Source organism: Paralichthys olivaceus, chromosome 4, assembly GCF_024713975.1.
Source record: "Paralichthys olivaceus isolate ysfri-2021 chromosome 4, ASM2471397v2, whole genome shotgun sequence".
NCBI classification, from domain to species: Eukaryota; Metazoa; Chordata; class Actinopteri; order Pleuronectiformes; family Paralichthyidae; genus Paralichthys; species Paralichthys olivaceus.
In genome coordinates this window covers 17,324,631-17,347,770 of record NC_091096.1, presented here as the reverse complement: position 1 = coordinate 17,347,770, position 23,140 = coordinate 17,324,631, and the positions used below count along the sequence as shown (strand labels likewise).

Below are 23,140 nucleotides of genomic sequence, written 5' to 3'. Positions count from 1 at the left end.
AGGGTTTTTCTTTTAGAAATGAATCAAAACGTGTGTTGGACTGCTTCCATCTCAATTCAGCTGCTTTTGTGGGAGCAGAACGATGCAGTTTGTCGTGATGCTGCAGTCGAGCCCCCTCCCATCCTGTCAGAAGTGGTATGGTCTAGTCTGGTCTCAGTTGGTGGGGAGGTGGGGTGTGTTATGAAAGGGTGATCAGAATAACTGGCTACAGAGTGAGAGACAGAAGAGCAGATAATTGAAAATAATCACCTGAAGTAAGTGTTGATTAGCTTGTGGTTGGTTTCTCATTTCAGAGCGTGGTGCTCTTCCAGCAGCTACTGTAGATTTGACTGTTATGTGAGCAGCATCACTGTGAGGCTGATGAGACTTGTCATGTTTGCATTGTTGTTTGTCCAAAGAGTACTTCCCTCATTCACTTGCATATAAAATAACCACGTTCAACGTATCCATCAGCTCACTCTGCTGCCTCTGTTCAGCTTTTACTAAGATCACCTCAACATTATCAAAAATCCATCATCTCAATGGGAGTGTGTGTGTTTCCCTCGATATATAGTAACATGGAGTCAAATACCTCAATAACAAGGTGTGGAGACTGGTGCTAATGTCACTGTGAGTGTGTGTGTGTGTGCTGGCACCCTTCAGGGCACTTTGGTGCAGCTATGACAGACTCACTGGACCAAACAGACTTTTTCAGTCACTTGAGATCAATAAAAGCAAAGCAGAGTGAGTTTAATCATATCTACCGCTGCGGCACCATGGGAGATAAACTAACAAGATATTATGAAAACTGATCAATCGTTATAACCGCACGCTGTCAATAACACCCAAACACACTCAGTACAGTGTCTTTTGTTCGCTTTTAATGAGTCCCTCCAGTCTGAACAGACTTCATTTGGTAAACATGGTATCACAAATATTGGCAGGCAAGAACTCAGAGGCAGTTCACACATGATAATAATAACAGCTGGAGTCCAAAACTCAGTGAGAGGTCTCAGACCTTTGGGCCGCCACTGTACATTTAAATAATACAAATATACATGAGCTATTCATTCATACATCCTCACACGCATACTGAACACACACATGCAATGTTGTGTTTGCTCCCTGACCAAACAGAAAAGGTTTGGTGGTGAAAAAAACTCATTTTTAGGAACATTTGTTATTGGGCGAAGGGAAAAGATTTACATTAATTCCTACTTTACTTTAGGGGATGAATTTACCTGACAATCACCCTAAGTTTGGAACATCAGAAGAAGATTTTTAAACATTGAGTGACATTACACAATGGAATGGCTCTGGTTATAAGCTGATAGTTTACAAATAAATGCATGCAGGAGGTATTCGTGTACTAAATCTCTTAATCGACAGTTGGTCTATATGTTTGGAAATTCAAGCGGAACAGGCTATGAATGATTTAAAGTGGAAATCCGTCGATAATTAGTTTGGAGGAAGGGAAGAGACGTTACAGAATATTGAAGTCATGTGATGTACCTGCATGTGATCTCCTTTTTCATTTAAAACTAATATTTTAATCACAACTCACTAACACCACAATTTTTATATACTACACACTATAGCTGCCTCTCCTAAAAACCTCAGAACAGAGATAAACTAATGATGGGATGTTTGGTCTCCTTGTATAAGACTACACACCCACAGGGATATGCAAATGTGACTGTAAAATACACCTCATACTGTTTTACACTGCAGAGCTGGAGAAAAACAATTTGCAACCAACCTGTAATTTCTTAAAATCATTGAGGTGTGAATTCTGTGTTGCACTGCAGTCAGCTTTGATTAAGTTGGATTTCCATTTCATTTCTATCTCTGGTGAGTTTTCCAACAAAGGAGATTAAAGTCACAAAGCAACAAATCTAACATAGTTTATAGCACCTGCTGAAGGGGCTCAGAGGCCCAGTTTTGGAAAGTATGAAATTGAACAGTGCGAGTTACATTTTGATCCAAAAAACACCCTGGAGAACCACTTAAATACTCCACACAAAATTGACATTTGACATTTACAGCAACAATCGTACGATCCAACAAATATTTTGTCACAAAACAATGCAAAAAATGATTTCCTTTGCAACTGTCTACCATTTAAAGTTCTTGATAACACTTTCGGGCCTGAGTGTTTAAATGATTTCCAACATTACACAACGTTCACAGTGAAAAACCAACAGCTCCAGTGTTCAAGATCTAAATGTGCTATGGTCATTGGTCCAAGAGAAAATGTAGACACACACAGACACACGAGTGCAGACACACACGCACACACGCTCTCTTACTTTCTCTGCTGTAAACTCACAGACACTCTTATATTCTCAAAGCTGTCCTATGACAAGGGAATTTGTTTGTGTCCTCTGGCTACCACAGATGGGTCTCTCGGATCTCAGAAATGATGTTATTGGCCTTTTTGAGCGCCTGAGAAGGAAAGAAAAAGGACACGGTTATTACATCTGTGGCCTTAAAAGAGGGGATGAAGCTAAAGAGAAAGTCTTTGTTGTTCTTGATACTCAGAACCTACTCAGAGAAAGAGAGCAACAGGCAATTTCACCTCAAGCATTTGAGCAACCTCGGTCCTCTGCTGTGCCGTGTCCTGTGACTCAATGAGCAGGTCCTGCAGCAGTGTCTGTTTGTAAAGCTGACCCACCAGCTCGCTCTGCAGATGCTCTTTCACAAAGTTCACCAGGAAGTGCATCACTGTCTTGGGCACGCTGTGGACACACAGCCCCGAGACAAAGTTACAAAGTCAGCATCAATAGCAACAACAAGAGTGGAAACAGAAGGGGAAATGGGGAGAGAAGGTGCCCCCAGCAGCTCTGAATTTGTTCCAGTCCAACCTGTCTTGGATGCTTTTGCGGACAATGAGGAAGTAGCAGTTGATGAGCCGCTGAATGACCTCACAGTCCCTCTGCTCCCTGGAACTCAGCTTGCGGGATACGGGCACCGCCTGGCAGAGAGAGAGAGAGAAATAAAATGTTGGTGGTGTTCATATCATTCGAGTAATTTGTCCTACTGCTAATCTCACCACTCACTGTGTCGAGGAGGTTAATGGCCTGGCCCTTGCTGGGGCTGCCAAAGCCTGCAGGCGGGGCTTTCTCCTCCGCAACTTTATCGTTCTTCCAGCGCTTCCCTCCATCGAGGGCCTCTGCCTGACAGTGAGAAATCCGAAGAAGTCAGAGGGTCAAAGCAATTTTCGGCTGAGCCTGGAATTTCACTGCAAGCTATGAAAGGGGCTGTTAATGTTTGGATGCAGAACATAATTGTTAAGGCTTTTCAGAACACAACCGCTGCTGTTTACCCAGGCAGAATAAATGATAAATGTGAGTACCTGCTGTAAGGGACAAACAACTACCTGCTGACTGTTGACAGATGCTGAGACCTGCGCTGCATCTGCGAAGTCTGGATGCTTTGTGTTGATGTAGGCGAGCTCTATTGCTACTAAATTGTGTACCTAAAGTTAAAAAAGCAGAGTTAATATTGTTATCGGCTGTTGGTTATTATAATTAGTATTAAAAATCCTATTCAAACTGTGGATTACCATTTCATTAGTAATCGGCAAACGCTTGCGCAGTAATCCAGTCACTACTTCCACTATAGAGTCGTGCAGTTTGGGAAATCGCAGAAGCTCCTTGCAAACACAGAGACATACTTTTTTAGCATGATGCCATCATAATTAATGCAGTGCTGTTTCAGGAAGTCTGTGATGTGTAAAGTGCATCTCAATCTCTGAGCTAACCTGCGTACTAAAGGAGGAGCAGTGCTGGATGATCCTCTGCAGCTCCTCATGAACGAGCTCCACGCAGCGGAGACTCGGCTCCTCCAGCCGCTTAATTTGCCGCTTCGCCAGCAGCTCAAAGGACACCTCGGGCACAAAAAGTGCCGGGCGTGGACCCTGCAGGGCAAATCATACACACGCATACAAGCTCTACTATTCACCTGCTATTCCTCCAAAACAGCAGACCTAGACCAGAATTTGGATTAAATAAATGACATGAATAGGTGAGAGGATAAGCTTACCGTAGCATTGCGGATGGCAGTGAGAATATCGAGCTCAGTCAGTCCCCCGAGGGGGTCGATGGATTGCAAAGTGCGGCCAAAGGTCTCATGGAATATGTAACAGATGCGAGCACCCCCACAGCTGCAGAGGAGATGGGTTCAGCTGAGACACCAACGCTGTTTCTCAGCAATGTTAATTACACCAAATCAAATGCAGTCAACCAAAAAGGGTCAATATTTGCTCCCTATATATTTACATGAATTAAATTGCCTAGTGGTAAGAGAGCTGTTGAGATGAAGGTGCCAACAGAAGATGGCGATACTTTAATTTAAAATTACGCTACCCCAAGGACATCATTCTCCTGTCATGCATTGTGAACCAGGTAAAATGCTGAGATTTGCAGTTAAATTAATAAATAAGGTGCCAACCTGAGAAAATTCACTAGAACATGAAAAAAGGCTGCTGTCATCAGAAAAGTATTGCTGCTAACATAGAGAGGCTAGACTCACAGCTCTGAGGTTTGGATGTATCTGGCTGTTCCTTCGATGGTGTTACAGTAATCGCTGGCAAACTTGGTGACAATCTGCAGCAGGGTGGCACTGTGGTCCTCTACCGGCTGCCCATAGCTGTTGAGCCTCGCCTGGTACTGGGAACTCAGCACTGTCACCCGGGTTTTGAGTTCTGGCAGGCAGTCCCGGATGTGGTGCATCAGAAGCCTGCTAAGAGTTTTGGCCAAATAACGTGAGCCAGCGCGGGAGGCGAGCGAGGGGTAGTGGCGCTGCAGGAAGGCATGCTCATCCCTTGTACAGTCCTCTAGGCTCTTCTGGGTATTGATGTCATGTTGGCTCCTAGGCACAACATCAGTTACAGAGAGAGTGAGCGTAATCAGACGATCAGGATTGTAAGGACAATAAAAGAATACCACAGTGCTTTATGATAACAGCACTGCATAACCAACATGAAAGAAAACCAGACTATGAACACTAAAGATAAGAAAAAGATTCACTATTATTTCAGACCTGTTAACCACCCCGATAATCCCGAGCCTGACTGGGATGACACGGCCGAGAAGGACCTCTAGAGCATCAGTCCCTGCATCCATCAGGTCCAGCTTACTGACCACCAGCAGCGTTCGACGACCTGACAGACAAATAAACACCGCACAAGGTCTTTTTTAAGTACAGTCGACAGTCTAGTCTAGTGTAGTTCAATCATCCTTTGTTTTGACAAAGCCGCTAAGAAACCTTTCTGTGGAGAGGAGAAACAGGAGATGAGTCTCAAATGGGACAAGATCTAAGACTAGTTGGAGAACATTTGGGCCCAGAGTCAGATTTCCGACAATTACTGTGTATAGCAGACATAACTAGGCCATGCTGCCAACCACTCAGACAATTACCACAGGCAGATTCTCATTATTGATCAATCTCCTCTTCAGAGTGCACCATGAAAGCAGCATTAATATTCTAGGCATCTGTTAACTGCCAGGATGCTGTTAACAGTAAAAACTGATGAATCTGATAGCCTGAAATGACTTGAGTACAATGTGCTCATACATTCAAAATGCATTTCCACTTGAAGCATGTTATGTAATACTCACACAGTTGGAGAGGAGAGCAAATTAAAATGAAATCTGAAGAGAGGAAGAGTCTCTGTACAAAATGTCCTACCATCTGGATCAACCTCACGGGCCAATTTCAGCGCATCAGAGGTGGCCAAGTCGGAGTTGGCAGGGGACACGGCGAGGATGAGGGAGTTTGGATTGGAGATGAAGGACAAGATCATCTCTTGCACTTGAGCCTCAATGTCCTCTGGCTGGTCCCCAACAGGAACCTGTGGCAACAACAATAAGGAGTCAGCAGAGCACAGATGCGGCGCCCCTGTGATGATTACAGATGCAATGTGATACTCGTTTATCAAGATGAAGTGTTTTCTGAGTTTGCACACGATAAACCAAATCACCATCTTTGACAGGTGGCTGAGTTTACCTTCGTAATTCCAGGTAAATCAACCAGAGTGAGATTAAGGACTTTGGGAGAGAAAATCTTCAAATATATGGGCTCAGGGCTGATTCCCTGCAGGATGTGAGAAGAGGAAAGAAATTCATGACAATGTAAAATGTTTAATTTAAGGCAACACAAAATTTTACACCCAAGCTTCCGTCTCACCTTGTTCTCGCCTGAACTGCGCTCAGTCTCTGTTTCAATTTCCCGACGGATTTGCTGAAAATCTGTAAAGATCTGTCAAGGCGAGACAGGCAAGAGGACAAATCAACATCATGAATATCCTGTTTTAAGAAATGTCTGGAAAATTGGGTTTGTGTTTCACATATGGACTAGAATCACCGCACTGCGGTTGTATGCCTCCACCAACCAGTGCAGTTTCCATGTACATATTTCTACATACTTCTGTGACACTGTGACTTTTGACCACTGAAATGTAATCACTTTATCTGAAATCTCGTTCCAACTGACAATAAGTTAAAGAAACTCCTTCAAGCAGTCTTGAGATATGAAATTCAAGAGGCCAAAAACATGTTTTTTGAGGCAACTGTGATTTTACCAAAATCTAATCAGTTAATCAGTGAGTCCAAGTGAATTGTATCAGATATAATGAAATTCCCTACAGGAAGCCCTAATATATCACATTTAAATTAACACGTCCTTTGAACACCAAGCACAAAAATCTAATCAGTTTATCTTTTGAGTCTAAGTGAATATTTGTATCAAATTTGAAGAAATTCTCTAAAGGCATTCTTGAGATATCCCGTTCAGGGGAATGGGACAGACGGAAAACCTGAAAACATAATGCCTCCGGCCACTGGCTATCCCCAGCGTGGAGGCATGGAAAGCAGCAGGAAATTGCATTTACAACAACAGGAACATTACTGAGCTTTCCCTCGATGGGTGGTGCCCGAGTAGAGCAGAAGGCAGGATTTGATGAATTAATTCCACTGTGGGAAGCACTGTGTTTTCTGTTTAGATGCACATCAACACCGGCATCGCTCCTTATGGCCAAAAGCTCTTGAATCTTCTATTTGTATGGCACCTCTTTTTCATCCTGATATATTTGTATTCTTCCAGTTTCATGTCTGTCACGTGTGAGAAATTTCATCAAAACACCTTGCACTTGCTTGCTGAGAATTTTCCAGAAATGTTCCTGAAAGTAACTTTATATAGATGTACCTGGTTCTTGCAGTGCAGGAATGTGCCCCATTCTTCAGCTGTGACACCTAAACACACAAGATAAGATAATCCTTTATTAGTCCCACAATGGGGAAATTTGCAAGAGAGAGTTTAAGTTGTTTCACAGTGATTTCTCCAAAATGTAGAAAGACAATACAATTAACGTTTGGGAGGGAACAAATCATAAAGATTACAAATGAACTTATAGTGGGGTCCAAAAGTCTGAGATCAGGTCTCCAACTTTTGAACCCCACTGTGCATCATGCTCGATGAATGTGGATCTTAAAATGAAATGTTCACAAAAGAAATGACAGAGCTAAACAAAGATGCAGACCAAATATAGAGACCTGGGTAGCTGTTTGGGGAATTTTGTTTTATCCCATTTCCTGAAAGAGTAGTGAAGAAGAGGAGGAAGAAAGACTGCATGTTAGCAAAGACACACCAAGGCTCTACAAGGAGAAGTTAGCAGGTCAAACAGTGAATAAAGTTGCCGTGCCTAAGTGCTAATCACACATAAACTAATGTGAGCAGATTCCATGCTTAGACAGAAATAACAAAGCTGCAGCCCTACAAAAAAATCTGCTGATATTTTACACATCAGAACTGTTTAAAACAACATTTGAGGCAACTTCACTCTACAGAAAATAACAACATGCAGATTAATATTTGGTTACCATTCTCTGTCTTCACTCTCTCCTGCAGAGGGGCTATATTAATTAGCTGCAACACCAGGGGACGTCTTGTAACTATTCCTGATCCTCGAGGCAAGAAGTCCCGTCCCACTAGGCTCTCAAGCACGGAGCTCTTTCCACTGCTCTGTTGTGGGACATAATGAGAATAATACAGCAACATTTAAAGAAGTTCAGAACAAACACCAAGCTTCCTACTGAAGGCCATCACTGTGTGTCCTGTGGCCCAGCTATCCCAGGCAAACATACAAACTGTCTGAACAGAGCGAAAACAGCTGAATTCTGATTCTCAATAAGAATGCTTGAATGTATAGATACAGAGATCTGTAGTGTGATATCACTGAATTATGTGGCATGAGCCAGCACAACGTGGCTGGAAAGCAAATGTTCACCCTGGGGGGTTAGCTGAATGGGTTTTGTTGTATGGCAACCTCCACAATCAGGTGGCTCAAAGAGCGAAGAATCCAAATCCCTGCACCAGACTAAAAGAAACATCATGGAGGGCAGGGCACTTCAGCCAATGACTCTGGATGAGGATTAACGACCTCAACTGGGCACCAAGATGTCAGCGACACACACCCAGGTCTGATCAGCCTGTGGTGTTCCTGCCTTAGCAGATGGTGTCTTGTGATTAAAAGGCTGATACAACTGTTTATACTGAGGAACACAACTAAAGATACCTTCCTAAAATCTGCTGATGGATGCTAGCATCTACTGATGGTTGATTTAGATTAGATATACTTTATTCATCCCACAACGGGGAAATTTACATGATAGAAGACCTTCAAATGTACAAAGGATATTCACTATGTTGTGGGAAGAAAAGTGGATTTAGGCAGTTTCTGTCAGTGTTGTGTGTGCAATATACACATAATCAATACATTCTCAATATCTGTTCAAACGCTGACTCAATATAAACTTTATATTTTTAGTAAAGGCAGTGAAATTCAGGAGAGAGTTACAGATACTTTCGTGACTAATTAAGCTTTTCATTGGTAATGTTTTTCTTGACCGACCTGAGATCCAACCACAACAATCTGAGGCAGCTGAATGATCTCTGCACCCACTGTGAGGAAGACCTCCTGCAGCCGGTTGATGGTGGGGATCAGAGTTTCCATCCTTCTGATAAACTGGGCTCACCTACTGGAACAGGAAAGACGTGGGTAAACAGAGGGAAAGTGCAGCAAAGTGGAGCAGGTGATGTTGAATCACACAGAAACTAGAAGAAGGAGAAGAAGTAACTCTAGCTAAGAACATGTTCATCCCAGAAGGTGACTGCAGTCTTGCTGCACCAAAGGGCAGAGTGGTCCTGATGAGAGGAGTGTAACGCCCAAGCGTCAGCTCCACCACCAGAGACCAAACGCTGTGATTTCTAGAGTTCCCAGACACGACACCGACACACCGTCGACATAACATGTGAGTGAATGATGTAGCAGCACAGGCTAACATTCAAATCATAAAAACAGTGATGTTAGCTCGCTGAAGCTAATTGGTAAAGGCAGGAAGTGACATATACGTGCTAGCTTGGAGCTAACGCTACGCTAGCTTAGCGGCTGGAGGAACCGATGCTCCGCTTCGACCTCTCACCGATGTTCAGCACGAAGTTTCCCTCCTTATCCGACGTGTCTGTCCGTCATGCTTTGTAGAAAGAAAGCGAGCGACGATGCATTTTAACCCAAAATGTCAGCGAGCGTTAGCAGCAGAGGAGGTAACCGTCGATTTAGGAAATGGGCGGTACGAGCGTCACTCTAAATCAATTTTGATTGGTAGTAAAATATGACCTAGGAGTGTTCTCAGAATCTGATTGGTCGACGCGTATACAACACATTGTTTGGTCCCGCCTTGTGAAGTCCCTCATGAAGCGGACTTCCTTCTTTCTACTGAACCACTTCTACTTGAATGTTGTAAAATGGCTGGAAACGCTTCTTATCAACATTCATCACTACTTGGAAATAAAATATAAACACAAGAAACAAACATCTTTCTTTTTTCTGTTTTAATGTATGTCTATATATATATATATACATATATATATATATAAACATATTTACAAATCGTACAATGGGATATTATTTATGGGATAAAACATGTTATTACCTTTGCAGTTCGCATAATTGATTAACAGAAGACACACAGCAATTATCATCCAACACAGACAATACTAATAAATAGCCTCCAGTAGAAATGGGAGTCCCCTGGGAGTGTTAGCAGCCAGAGATCATGTGAAACAAACAGCATAAATGGATCCTTTGTGTACAAACATTATGTGATCAGGCCTTGTGTCACGATTGCAACATTGATGACGAGGACTAATCCAAAGCGGCAACGTTTTTCTTATCCAAGTCCTTTGGCCTTATCCAGCCCCTTTGGTTGTGGATAAGAAGCCCTGTTGCGAAGACAGTCGGTGTTATCTGTGTTCACTCAGCCACTGATGAGGCACACACCAGGGGCTCTGTGCAAGAAAACTCATACTGTATTTTCCATGCCTCACACACTCTAAACACTGTATGCATCTAGGGCACAGAGCGCCTCTTGAAACACAATCACAAAAAGCAACTTCCAACTCTGCATTCTTAGTCCATGTACGAGGTGTCCATGCCCTCGCCGTCTGGGTGGAGGAGTCTTCCGGCTAAGCGCTCGATGTCATCAAGACTTAGTTGTCGAAGTGAACGTTCATAGTCCTTGAAGAAAAACATTTTTAAAAGAAAGAGTGGGTTGAAAAACATTTTAACCATGATAAGCTTTATATATTGCTCTATATTTCACAGAGCATGGAGGATATGAAGGATGGTCCTCATGAATGTCTTTACTTTCTGATTGTTTGGTTTAGAGATGCATTATGCTTGTATCTTTCTCTCCTTCAAGTAAAGTCACATAAAAGGTTTCAGAGCTCCCATTCAAACCGTTGTAACGCACAATAGGAGAGAAAGGATACGAGTCGATCTGATAACGTTGCAGCTATTGTCCTTCCCAAGGCTGAGCCAAGCAAGCTAGCGGCATTAAGGTCATTTCATACCTGAACGACTATGTGTCTGTAATTAAAAACTTCCTTTAAGCTACACTTTGTGGAGTTTGACGTTTATGTTTTGTTCTAAGCAGTTGTTCTATGTGAAATACTTTGTTGTCTTGTGGCTTTCCACCTTTCAGTAGCTTGAACGAATTGTGTTCAGTTGAGACAATTATCTCAACTGAAACATTCGGTAAAAATTAGACTGTCATCTGCTGATTCAAATGTTAATACTTGTCAAGGCTTGTCTGAAGCTTATTATGCAAAATGACACAGCACATACAGAGTTTAAACTTCTGTTTCTTAAAAATTAGGACCAAGACAACTGCACACTTGCCCAAGTTTGGATGAGACACCGAGATGAAACAGTCCTTGTTGGTCTGTTGTGATGAATTATAACTAAAGATAAGAACATAAAAATATCTGGTCACTAAATGGAGGTGCCACATTTATACAAACAGAGCAAAAGGCAACAGATAAGATATTAGAATTTAAAAGAAAAATAATCAAATATTAGTCTTCTCAAATTATTTCCTCGCCTTCAGATCTACGTGTTCAATTATAACTGGTTTAAAGCTATTTCAAGCTTAATTTTTTGCATTATTCTTACATATGTTCAGTCTGCAGCCTCTACTACTTGTTTAATATTATGTTGTTCAGAAACTCTACATACCCACATCTCAAAATGGATAACCACAAATTTAGTTTGATCAGATTATGATGCATGGGAGCAAAGGTGCCACATTTAAATACCTTAATAAGCTGTTCATGGACTTTTGCTGCATCTGCTGGACTGAAGTGTCTTGCAAGTATCATAGACACAGTCTGCCACACTCCTCCATGTATGTTGCTGCTGCTGCTGCTGGAAGCCATCCCTGAAGCTGCAGTCCTCTCCCCCACTGGACGGATCACTAGATTCAATTTAGCCTCTGGTCCAATGGAGTAATCGCTAAGTCTGTGTTCATCTGAGGAAAGCAATGTAGTATACAATCATCAATAGTTTAAAGAGACTGATCAGTTATGAACAGCTTTGTACAAAAAAATATGAAACACTGAGTAATTGGTAGTTACCTGCAAGTGCTTTCCCTTTATAGAGCAACCGCTGCTGGTTTGCTGGTATGTTGAGACGTTCCGATACAAGTTCCTTCACTGTGGAGACTTTCTCATCTTCAGTCACCTGGAAGATCAAAAACATAAACACAATACATGATCAAACTACAGCTGAAAGGCAGTCTGTCTTTTGGTTTAGGAGCACAGCCAATCTTCTTCTTACTTTGCATTAGCTTTACAAACGTAAACCCCACGTCTAATGAGGTATTCACTACACATTAGTATCATGAAAAATGATGAAAACGAATGGCCTACAGAGTATTATCCACACCATAAGCCCAGCAGAATGCCCCAAAACAGGGATGTTATGATGTGGACAGGCACTTCTATAACTTTCAGAGCTGGGAGAAACACATTTTATTTGAATCACTGACAGACTAAAGATGATTTTAGAGTCACCAATCAGAGTCACATATTTAGTCTGGTTCTTCCCCATTTGACACATAACGTAAGCAAATACTTTAGATCGAAACAGATTCAAAATGTAAAAAACTCTGCACATAAAACATCAGACTCATTGATTATTTTCTCATACTATCCTGATAAGATTTATATAGCTACATTGCTCAGGGGAACAATGGGTGTTTCTACATATAAGTGGTTTGTTTAAGCCTCAGTTTGAACAATAATCCAGTAACGTTATCCCTGTAAAACACGTGGGGCTCCATCTGGGGCTTGGACTGACCTGCAGTGTGCAAACAACGTCGCAAATTACTGAGTAACGGGCAGATGCTGGTAACTTGTAACGTGGTTGGCTGCTGTGCTGCCCCAACGCAAACTACTTTACTAAGATGCTGCGTTATAGATGTATAGTAATATAAGCTTGGATCTTCCTCACCTACAAGTACAGACACACAAAGTGTTGCAGAGCTTCCATTCACACAGATAACGCACAATAGGAGAGAAGGGATATGAGTCGATCTGATAACGTTGCAGGTATTGTCCTCCCCGAGGCTGAGACAAGAAGGCTAGCTCAGTTCACACCTGAACGACGATGTGTCTGTAATAAAAACTTAACTTTAGCTACACTGTGTGGACTCTGACGTTTATGTTTGGTTCAGTGGTAACAAGAGTTCATACTGCAGCAGCATGTGTGTGTTAGCTACACTCACAGGTAGCTGTGCGTGTGTTAGGTCCGCTGCTAACCCGTTAGGCTCCCTGCAGAGGCTAATGTTTCGAGTTAAGCTAGCGTCAGGGAGCTAACATTTAGCAGTTAGCTGAGGGTGGTGTTGAACTCACCTGCACGCTGCATTCCTTTCCTTGAAGCGGTTTCACGGTCAGGATCATCTTCAGCGACTCCCTGGACTCAACTCAACAACACGACGAATACGTTTGTGGATTAAAATCAAACTGTAATCAACTGGCGTTACTTTGCTCGTTTCAACAAGACTCTCCTCTTGTCAAGTACGGCCCATCTTCTTCTCCGGCTGCTGTGTGCGGCCTGCTGCGGCTCCCAGGGGACATTGCTGCCACCTACTGGCGGCGGGGAGGACAACTCCACCCAAAATATAGAGGGACGTGGCAAATAATTTCCCCAGTGAAGCAGAACTGTCTGAGTGTGTGGAAGCTGATTCATACCACTGATCACAACCCTGAGAGAAACCTTCTCAGAATAAGGACTTCATATCTCAGAATAATGACAATATATCTAAAACTAATGACTGAATATCTCAGAATAATGACTTCATATCTCAGAATAAGGACTTCATATCTAAAACTAATGACTGAATATCTCAGAATAAGGACTTAATATCTAAAAATAATGACTGAATATCTCAGAATAATGACAATATATCTCAGAATAATGACTTCATATCTAAAAATAATGACTGGATATCTCAGAATAATGACTTAGCGTCTAATAATAATGGCTTTATCTCTCAGAATAATGACTGAATATCTCAGCATAATGACTTAACGTCTAATAATAATGGCTTTATCTCTCAGAATAATGACTGAATATCTCAGCATAAGGACTTAATATCTCAGAATAATGACTTCATATCTCAGAATAATGACTGAGTAACTCAAAACAATTACCTCACTAACTCAGAAATAACAACCTAATATCTCAAAATAACAATATCTTAAAAAATGACTTGGGGGGATCTCAAGATAATGACATACACATACATAATAATAATCTAAGAGTAATGACTTAGTATCTCATGATAATGACTTAATATACAAAAACGACTATACGCACCATCTCAAAAATAATGACTTAGTATCTTAAAATAATGACATTCTATTTTATAATTTTGATTTAGCATTCTTTTTTTTCTTATGTCTTATAATTTACGTTGTCCATGCACATATAACGTGTCCTTGTCGTGCGTTATGCTGTGCCTGTATAATTAACATTTTTACTTTAAGTAATTATTATATAATCAGCCACTGTGACTTTAACCACAATTAAAACGCTATCAAACACAGTTTGCAATATTTTGCTGTTGCGTGCGTTTATATTACCTAGGCAACACATCATTGTGACAGTGTGAATAAAAACAATAAAAAGTCACTATAGCCACAGTACTGCTGCTCGATCCGCGCGTACTTTCATCTCTTCCACGTGTTGAAGACATTCAGAAGTGAAACGATTGTAGCTCAGACCCACCTGAGTTCCCCAGGGCTCTGCAGCTCTCTGAAGACAATCTGACCCAGTTGGGATCAGACCAGTCCGTGCATTTCTCATTACTCGTCCTCCACAGTGCTGATCACGTGGTTGGCTGCTGTTTGCGCTCAGCCCTGGTCCTGTCAGCCCCGGAGCGAGAGATTCAGAGCATCCCTCACTGAAGAGACCTGCACCTGTCGACTGGACACAGCAGCTCGACCTGCTGAGGACAAGTGTGCACAAAGACTTCCACAGCAAACTGCACGTGGTGAGTGATATGTGTGTGTGTGGTGTAATATTCTGCAGGACTGCTTGTAAACACAGATGGTTTAACACGACTGATTTGTTCAGTCAGATTTGACCAGTTTCTCTCATGGATTATAAAGACGTGTGGCTGCGGGCGCGCCTCTGACCCAAAAGTGAAAAACAAAATCAATATTCTATTTCCGTTGGGACTTATAGTGTGTGGCATTCAATTCAGAGTTTATATTGACCTTTTTAAAAAAATCACTGAGTGTTTTTATTGTATTAATCTGCCATAGAACTTCTAGTTTTTTTGTCCCTTAATTTCCGATATGACAAGTGTCCTTGAACTTCATTTTCATGTCAGATGTGGGAGAGAAAGTAGACAATAGACAAATCTGGAAAAAACTCAATCTATCTATCTATCTATCTATCTATCTATCTATCTATCTATCTATCTATCTATCTATCTATCTGTCTATCTATCTATATTAATCTATTCATAGATATATCTATATCTTTAAATATCTAGATCGTTATCTATCTACTTAGATAAGCATGCAGCATACTCTCCTGTCTATGCTAATACATTATTCTAAATAGAGCCTTTAGTCAATACTGATTCCCCTGATATATCATTTATAATTATAATAAATCAAATATCAATTATTATTAATATGAATATCAGTAACCACAGGAAAAGAAGCACATTCATTTGAGAAGCTTTGGATCATCTGAAATTACTGCAGCAGGAGGAATCGATGCCACTTATGATAGTGTACATACATAGAGAGGGTGGGATTTCTGCATTATTATATGTGGCATTGATGTGTGTGCATGTGTTCATGTAGAAAGCGATACATTTTTCTATGTTTAGACATCTGGTATTTGCAGGAAATGGGGACACTGCGGGACCTCCAATTTGCCCTGCAGCTAAAGATCGAGGAGCTTCGCCAGAGGGACACGCTGATAGACGAGTTAGAGCTGGAGCTGGACACCAAGGATGAACTTATTCGCCGACTCCAGGACGAGCTGGATCGCCACAGAGCCCCCGTCTCCCTCCCAGGACCCTCTGCAGCCAGTGCAGGTACATGCTGCTTTTAAATGTCACATTTTGACTCAAACAAAGAGGCAGCACAAGCCCCCAAAACCTGAGGTAAAGCTTTTTACCCATGTGTGTCCTTTATTTGTCTCACTAGCTTGCTCAGCTCAATTCGAGGACGGAGCCAAAAGAAAGACAGTCATTTCTGAGCCCTTCAGTCCGGATTCGGTGAATCTGGCCATGGTTTCACAGAGAAGCTGCTGTGACAAAAGTCAGGCGTAAGAGCACACAGCGTTCCCTCAGCCCCCACCTGCTCACACTGAAAAGATCTGCCTCACAAATATTCAAGGCTATATCCAACCGCTTCTGTCAGACTCAGAACAAATACAACATTTCTAAACATTTCCAAACACTGTGACACTCTGACACTGAATTTAACTTAAATGTGACTTTTTTCTCCATAGGGCCCACAGGCTGATACAGGCAGCATTTTTGAAAAACAACTTGTTGAAGAACCTTGACGAAGGAGAAACAGAAGCCGTCATCGCCTGCATGTATCCCACCACCATCAATCAAGGCTGCTATGTCATTCAGGAGGGAACCACCGGGGCCCAGGCTTTCATTTTAGAAGGTGAATCATTTCTTTCTTGCACCAGCTACCATTAATCAAACTGCAGGATACTTCACACTTCTGTCTACATCATTAACACTTCAGTGAGATGACAGGTGCTCAGATGAAACATTAGATTTCTTCATATCTTTTGTTTACCTTTACATGCCTGCCTCACAATTAATTTATGTTTGTGTCGAAATGTCAAGGGATGATTTCATAATCAGTTGTTTGTGCTGAGCAGCTCGGACAGCTCTCGACAGTCCCTCTTCATTCTCTGACACAAAAACCAAAGCGTGTAACAGTCGTACGTGTTGTGTACCCACTGTTTGCTCACTGACTGTGTGTTTATTGACAGAAGGGAGGATGGAGGTGACAAAAGACGGAGAGAGGCTGCAAACAATGGAGCCAGAGGATGTGTTTGGAGAGCTGGCTCTCCTCTACAACTGCACACACACCTACTCTGTCTTAGGTACCAAAGCAGTTTTGTTTTGGCTCCCTGATTTTTATACTTTTGCATGATGTCACTGTCACTCTAACATACGTTTCACTGGGATTAATCTTGAATTGTTTGGCACATGAATAATTCTTGTTTGAGAGACGATCAGAAGCAGGCGGATTTCTGGCAGTCGGCTTGGACTGAAGACGTCTGTTGAATTTAAAACCAGACCTTTGACAACAGCACAGCTTCAAACGTTTTTTCTCGGAGATGTGGGGAATTCAGAACATTTTCTGCTTTCCTGCGTTAACGCTGGTGTATGAATACCACATGCCCTCCCTGCAATCCAACATGCATTGACTGAATCTTCACTCCCACATTTGCAAATAACGTTTTCAGAGATAGTTTGCATTCAGTTCTCGCTTCTCATAACTTGTCACACATACACGGTGTAAGATATAGTGATAGTCCCCACAGAAAATAGAAAGTGCTCTACCATCTCCTGTCAGTGTCTGATCACAGACTCCTGTGGGAAAACTTTTCTCAGCCATCGCCACTTGCATCTGACCTGGTTTCACAAGAAGAGACTGTGGAAACAGCCAGAATCAATTAAAATTGAAAAAAATCTTTTTTTGTGCCTTGTTTGGTCCCTAAGCATCACATTCCCTTCGTACTGCTTTCTTTATCTTGCAACCAGGAGGCCGTTTTAATTCCCACTGCATGTTTGCTCTCTTGTAACAATGCTCAGCTCATGTCTGCACTCCGTTGTCCTTCGCTCCATGTCCATTTCTGTCAGCCTTACCCTTTGCCTCTGCTCAGGGCCCCACTGTGTTTATCTCCCGTCTGACCTGAAATTACTTTTTCCTCCCTCCATTGTTGCCATGTGAGACCATCAATAAGACGTTTGGTCTCTTTCATTGTGACTGAGATGAAGGTGCAGATGAAAACGTGGCGTCATGATCAGGTTGTGGACGTTCTGAAGAAAATGTCAGAAAATCCTTATTTGAGACATTTAAGAATTTTACTCTTCAAAAGATTCAGAGGCAAATGAAAAGAGCAGTGGTCTTGAAATGTGCCTCATATGGTGCCGAAGTGAAACCTGATGGGGTAAATCCAAATGGGCGAACTGAGATATGAAGGCTGTACCTTATCATCAGACCCTGGATCCAATTAGACCGTCTAGGGGACATCTCTTTTGATTTGCAGGAAGCTTTAGTGAACCAATCAATATGGTTCATAATTCATTTACAACTCTCTCAAGCTCTATTATGTAGAGAGAGGTTGATTAAGGCTGAGGAAACCAGATACGATTTATATTAAAAACCTTTTGTAAGGACAATAAGCTCACACTTTTATTCTATCTTTTTTGTAATGCATACCATCTGTTCTCCAGACCGTACCTCATGATCCTGCAGGGTACACCCACATCCATCACAGACTATGTGTGTCACCTTCAGCTGTTTCAATACCTGCTCCTCAATTACGCCTCCACCTGAGCTCTGGTGTCACTGACACAACCTTTACCCACTGTCTCTGTCTGTGTCTTGTGATCTGCAGCACAGACGGACAGCAGGCTCTGGGTGCTGGACTGCAAGAGCTACCAGACCGTCCTCATGCAGAGTGGTCTCAACAGCCTGTCCCGCACTATGGAGCTGCTTAGCAGGTGAAGATAGGACATGGGACAGGCCCCGAGAGCTGCTTTCTATTCTAATGTCTTCAACACAACATCACCAGGAGGTCACATTGTTTGGAGGTCACCATACCGATTTAAGGCCTTTTACACTGTCCTTAATATTCAAGATTCATTATACTAAGGTACCATGACATTTTAGGAGGCTTCTCTCTTCAGTCAAACTATAAATGGAATTGTATAAACAAGTAAATGAACATTACATATAGAACTATGTAGTAGGGCACATTTAATATTTCATGTCAACTCTCCAATGATATGTTTCTGATATGATTGAGCACCTAGAAAATGTGGAAAATCAAACCGTTGGCAGAGCTGTCACCGTGGATGATATCTGAGCGTGTCTCCGTGTGTCTGCAGCGTTCCCTTCCTCCAGTCGTTGCCAGAGGATGTCATCATGAAAATGTGTGATCTCATGGAGGAGGTACAGATTAAGTTCCTAAAATCTGAAGCATCGGTATTGTGTGAGCGTCGCTCGCCCTTCAAACAGACACCAGCCGACAGATTATGTGTGCAGACGGAGGGAGCGCGTGTAAACATGATTGCTTACAGGCCGTCCCTCTGCATTTTCTATTCTCGGCTTCCCTTGCGTTGCATCAGTTAACAAACAGGTGCAGTGATAGCTCCAGAATGAATCCTTCATTGTTAGCAGCCCTCATCTGTGTGTGTGTGTGAGAGATGTGGTTGTTTTGTCTTTTCATGCTCTTTCTAAATGGCTCTCTACTCGCTGTCATTTGTCCTCCACAGACGCACTACACAGAAGGAGACTACATCACTCAACAAGGGGCCACAGGAGACACCTTTTATCTCATTAGCAAAGGCCAGGTAAAGCTTTATGCTTTTTGCTCGCCGTGCACATGAAATAAGGCTTTTCAGAAATTATACATTTGTCTTGCGGAGGTGAAAATGTCAGCACAGCTTCAGAAATTGCTTTATGATGGCAATAATTGACTTTGCCGCTTTTCTGCATTGCTCTTCACCATCAGGCGTCCTTTCCCATGACTTCTCCTTTTGATTTGGTAGGTGACAGTGACTGAAAAGAAGCCAGGGCACGAGGAGCACACAGTCCTTTCTAAGCTCTCTGAGAGACAGTGGTTTGGAGAAAAAGCTCTGTGGGGGTAAGAGGAAGGAAATAATAGACCTTAACAAGATGCTGTAAAGGAAATTATGTCTAGTTTTCAGCAGCTTTTATGAAAATGAGGCTGAAAAGTGACCTTGGTATGATATTAATAAATAAATTCTCTTTGTAAGTTTGTCCTTTGCATTGATGATGTTATGTTTTTATTTCTTTAGAGAAGAAGCTCACACTGTGAGTGTGGTTGCTGCTGGTCAAGTTACCTGCTTGGTAATAGACAGACAGTAAGTGGTCGAATACCTTCTCCTCACGAAACCACATTTCATCATTGGATCTGCACCAAATTACACGCGCTCATGAATATCGGTTCAGTTTTCATCATATCCATAAATTATTCTCTCAGAAATCAATAAAAATATGGAAAAGACCATCTATCTCTCTATGTTAAGAAACACAAATTCCTGGATCTGCACCAAATTGAATGGGTTCTTCCTTGGTTCATGCCCCTACCCTTGTGAATAACAGTATATGACACAAATGTTTCTGTGTTGCAGGAGTTTTAAAGACGTCATCGACGGGTTGGTGTTTGGCTGCAGCGACGAGATGCAGCAGAGCCGTGACTCCAAAGTCGAGTGAGGAGAATTACGATACTGATTGGTACAAGAAATACATTTTATCGGCACCTATAGAAAAAACAAGATATCATCTCACCCCAGTTTCCCTTGTGGGCAGGTCAGATGAGGATGACGGGCTCCTCTCATCCTCCACCTTAAGTGATTTCCACATCCTTTGCACTCTAGCAGCTGAGGAGTTTGGTCACGTAGATCTGGTGAGAGTTGATATTAACCCGTGCTACACTGTGATTCCACAGGAGGGTCCATGTTTCTGTAATGTCCTCTACTGACTTTCACCTCCGTCAGGTAAAACTAAAGAGCGACATCAATTGTCTTTATGCCATGAGGGTCCTGAAGAAGAAGCTGATTCTCAACAGTGGTCAACGAGAGCACATCCTGAGAGAGGGGCGCATCCTCATGGACACTCACTGTCCATTCATTGTCAGGTGTCTGGCAATACTTATCTAATAAACATGTTTATTTAAATAATATTTTAATATGTTGATGATTAAAAATATTGTTAACCTGTTGATTGCAGGCTACATAAAACCTTCAGAGAGCCTGAGTGTCTGTACATGTTGACAGAGGCTTGTCTTGGTGGGGATTTATTCAGTCTGCTCACAGATAAGTAAGTATTTTTGGATTGCAAGAAATTAAAATTCAAGACGTTTTGTCATCACACTGATAAAATATTTATAATCATAGCTTTCATTTTATTCCAATAACCAGGGTCTGATGTTTTCCATCACATATTTGTTTAAATCAGCTCTCCTGCATACTGTTTCAGAGGATGTTTGGACGAGTGCAGCACCAGGTTCTACACAGCTTGTGTTGTGGAGGCCTTGACCTTTCTCCACTCTCGAGGTGTCATCTACAGAGACGTCAAGCCTGAAAATGTTGTTCTGGACCAGCACGGTTATGCCAAACTGGTGCTACAGCTCGTTACAAGCTAAAATTCATAATTGTGATTACTCTGTTTTAAATAATTGATTATTTAATTTTCAGTTGAACTGAATCTGTACTGATGTGTGCGTTTTGCAGATTGGCACCAGATGTGTGAAGCAGGTGGAGGTGGGTAAGAGAACCTGGACGTTCTGTGGCTCACTGGGCTACATGGCACCTGAAATCATCCTGATCAGAGGCCACAGTCTGTCTGCAGACTTCTGGTCGCTGGGCGTCTTTGTGTTTGAGCTGCTGAGTGGTAGGTGAGTGTTTCAAGTTTTTCAGCTCATCTGTTGCATTGCAGATTAAAGTGATGGTGACAGGTTGTTTTGTTTTTTTCTCTCCAGGCTCCCGTTCAATGGCTCTGACACAATGAATATTCTCACTGCAACCATTGGTGGCATCGATCAGATCGACTTCCCCAAGAACATCAGCACAAGTGCCTCCAGTCTCATAAGGAAACTGTGCAGGTGACAAATCAAACAACTCACATAAATAATTATGTGAATGTTAATAAAGGACTCACCTAGTACCTACTTACCTACCTATCTATCATATCTATATCTTTTTATCTATATATAGCCTTTTTATACCAGCCATTTTATACCATATCTGTTTTTATATCTATATCTATGTGTATATCTATCTATAGGATATCTATATTTATATCTATATCTACATCTACGTCTATATATTCACACATCGCCTCTCCTCCAGCCCAAACACACACACAGACAGACAGCAGCAGCACATTAAGAGATGGTGCAGGTGTATTGGAGCCGACCTTTGAAGTGACACCATCTTTTGAAAAGACAGAATCTGATTATTATTTCATAGTTTATTTATCTGTGTTTTCCTTTTCTGCCCTCCGTCACCAAGGAGCAGACCCTCGCAGAGACTGGGCAGTCTCAGAAATGGGGCCAAGGACATCCACAAGCACAAGTGAGGCAACACATTTATTACACTGGAGAAAAACACTGCTCTGAGGCCTTAGCTTGGAAACAACACGCTCCGACAGGCTGTGATGCTCTGTTGTTCTTGTTTCATTCAGATGGTTTGAAGGATTCGACTGGGAAGGACTTTGTAAAAAAACATTAAATGCCCCACTTATTCCCAAAGTAAGACACTTTGTGTTTGTCTTGTTGTTTTGTGATAAACCAGTGAGCAGAGGCCCAGATTGTTTTGTTGATTTTTGTCTCGTCCTTCAGGTGAAGCATCCCTCCGACAGCAGTGTCTGTGGTGATTACACCGTGGACTCTGCAGAGCTGCACACAAACTGGGAGGATTTCTGACGCTGTGTGAGCGAAGAACTATCAGGGTGAAAAAACTCCACACGATTCTTCATCACTCACAGGTTTAGTCCTCATGAATAATTCATTTGTTTCCATCAAGACTTCATTTTAATTTCAGACAAGTATTTTCCACAGAATCAGTTTGTGTTGCTGTTTGATACGTGACCCTGCTGTTTGCTGTGTGCAGCTGAGACTGTTGCTTTTGATGTAGAACCTCTATAGATTTATAAAAACAGGAGTTCAGTGATGTCACCGCTGTTGAATGTAACTCAATAAACTGATAATTTACACGAGACAGTTTTTGTTTCTCTTTCAGAGCTGCAGCCTCATGGTCACTTTTCACTCTATTGTTATTGTACAATTACTCTGTCAGGGTTTGAGCTTTCACCCAAATGCTTGCATACAATTAACAAGTGACGTCTGAGTCGGCGTCGTCCTGCAGGAAAACCATCAAGCTACAGAAACAAGTACAATAAATACCGGAACTCATCGGGTTTGCCTCCAAATAAAATAGTTGAAGAAAGATTTTGAGAAGAATGGCATGTCATGTAAAGTAACAATGGAATAAAAACAACAAAGAAATATTTT

General features: G+C 41.9%; 3 protein-coding genes across 11 annotated transcripts; 1 reads left to right on the top strand and 2 right to left on the bottom strand.

The window, feature by feature from the left end:
* Window positions 1-838: 838 nt before the first annotated feature.
* Window positions 839-9,624, bottom strand: LOC109633790 (dynamin-1-like protein). Of its 6 annotated transcripts, none has more exons than XM_020093867.2 (18): window positions 9,462-9,623; window positions 8,891-9,017; window positions 7,860-8,001; window positions 7,533-7,571; window positions 7,186-7,232; window positions 6,169-6,240; window positions 5,989-6,075; window positions 5,671-5,833; window positions 5,023-5,143; window positions 4,513-4,851; window positions 4,024-4,144; window positions 3,743-3,898; window positions 3,545-3,634; window positions 3,359-3,457; window positions 3,039-3,155; window positions 2,844-2,953; window positions 2,558-2,717; window positions 839-2,424 (listed from the first exon to the last, which is right to left on the bottom strand). In XM_020093867.2, exons 2-18 carry the CDS (start codon window positions 8,990-8,992, stop codon window positions 2,368-2,370), a joined length of 2,022 nt encoding a protein of 673 aa, XP_019949426.1. In that variant the 5' UTR covers window positions 8,993-9,017; window positions 9,462-9,623; the 3' UTR covers window positions 839-2,367. The 6 variants fall into 6 exon arrangements, with proteins under 6 accessions (XP_019949426.1, XP_019949427.1, XP_069380084.1 ...); XM_020093868.2 differs by having other exon boundaries at window positions 8,891-9,014; window positions 9,462-9,610; XM_069523983.1 differs by lacking the exon at window positions 7,533-7,571 and having other exon boundaries at window positions 8,891-9,014; window positions 9,462-9,624.
* Window positions 9,625-9,857: 233 nt separating this feature from the next.
* Window positions 9,858-13,500, bottom strand: ubl4a (ubiquitin like 4A). Its single transcript, XM_020093872.2, has 4 exons — window positions 13,231-13,500; window positions 11,953-12,058; window positions 11,635-11,846; window positions 9,858-10,555 (listed from the first exon to the last, which is right to left on the bottom strand). Exons 1-4 carry the CDS (start codon window positions 13,276-13,278, stop codon window positions 10,448-10,450), a joined length of 474 nt encoding a protein of 157 aa, XP_019949431.1. The 5' UTR covers window positions 13,279-13,500; the 3' UTR covers window positions 9,858-10,447.
* A 1,248-nt stretch (window positions 13,501-14,748) lies between these two features.
* Window positions 14,749-22,703, top strand: prkg1l (protein kinase cGMP-dependent 1, like). 4 transcript variants are annotated; one of them, XM_069523981.1, is made up of 20 exons: window positions 14,749-14,873; window positions 15,743-15,935; window positions 16,048-16,168; window positions 16,355-16,521; window positions 16,859-16,972; window positions 18,497-18,602; window positions 18,990-19,053; window positions 19,377-19,454; window positions 19,653-19,747; window positions 19,923-19,988; window positions 20,259-20,336; window positions 20,437-20,533; window positions 20,625-20,764; window positions 20,857-20,946; window positions 21,106-21,247; window positions 21,360-21,523; window positions 21,608-21,730; window positions 22,146-22,202; window positions 22,312-22,378; window positions 22,469-22,703. In XM_069523981.1, the coding sequence occupies exons 2-20, from the start codon at window positions 15,746-15,748 to the stop codon at window positions 22,550-22,552; spliced, it is 2,043 nt and encodes a 680-aa protein (XP_069380082.1). In that variant the 5' UTR covers window positions 14,749-14,873; window positions 15,743-15,745; the 3' UTR covers window positions 22,553-22,703. The 4 variants fall into 4 exon arrangements, 2 of the variants coding, with proteins under 2 accessions (XP_069380082.1, XP_069380081.1); XM_069523980.1 differs by having other exon boundaries at window positions 22,140-22,202; XR_011240912.1 differs by lacking the exons at window positions 22,312-22,378; window positions 22,469-22,703 and having other exon boundaries at window positions 21,360-21,519.
* The last annotated feature ends 437 nt before the right edge of the window (window positions 22,704-23,140 follow it).

Coding starts and splice junctions, on each gene's coding strand:
- LOC109633790 (XM_020093867.2), bottom strand. CDS start 8,992: ATGGAAACTCTGATCCCCACCATCAACCGGCTGCAGGAGGTCTTCCTC. Junction 8,002..8,890: donor TTGTTGTGGTTGGATCTCAG/GTCGGTCAAGAA, acceptor GTCCCACAACAG/AGCAGTGGAAAGAGCTCCGT. Junction 7,233..7,532: donor TTCCCCAAACAGCTACCCAG/GTCTCTATATTT, acceptor TTGTGTGTTTAG/GTGTCACAGCTGAAGAATGG.
- ubl4a (XM_020093872.2), bottom strand. CDS start 13,278: ATGATCCTGACCGTGAAACCGCTTCAAGGAAAGGAATGCAGCGTGCAG. Junction 12,059..13,230: donor GAAAGGAATGCAGCGTGCAG/GTGAGTTCAACA, acceptor TTGATCTTCCAG/GTGACTGAAGATGAGAAAGT. Junction 10,556..11,634: donor TCCATGAACAGCTTATTAAG/GTATTTAAATGT, acceptor TTTTTCTTCAAG/GACTATGAACGTTCACTTCG.
- prkg1l (XM_069523980.1), top strand. CDS start 15,746: ATGGGGACACTGCGGGACCTCCAATTTGCCCTGCAGCTAAAGATCGAG. Junction 20,534..20,624: donor AGTTTGGTCACGTAGATCTG/GTGAGAGTTGAT, acceptor CACCTCCGTCAG/GTAAAACTAAAGAGCGACAT. Junction 20,765..20,856: donor CACTGTCCATTCATTGTCAG/GTGTCTGGCAAT, acceptor TGTTGATTGCAG/GCTACATAAAACCTTCAGAG.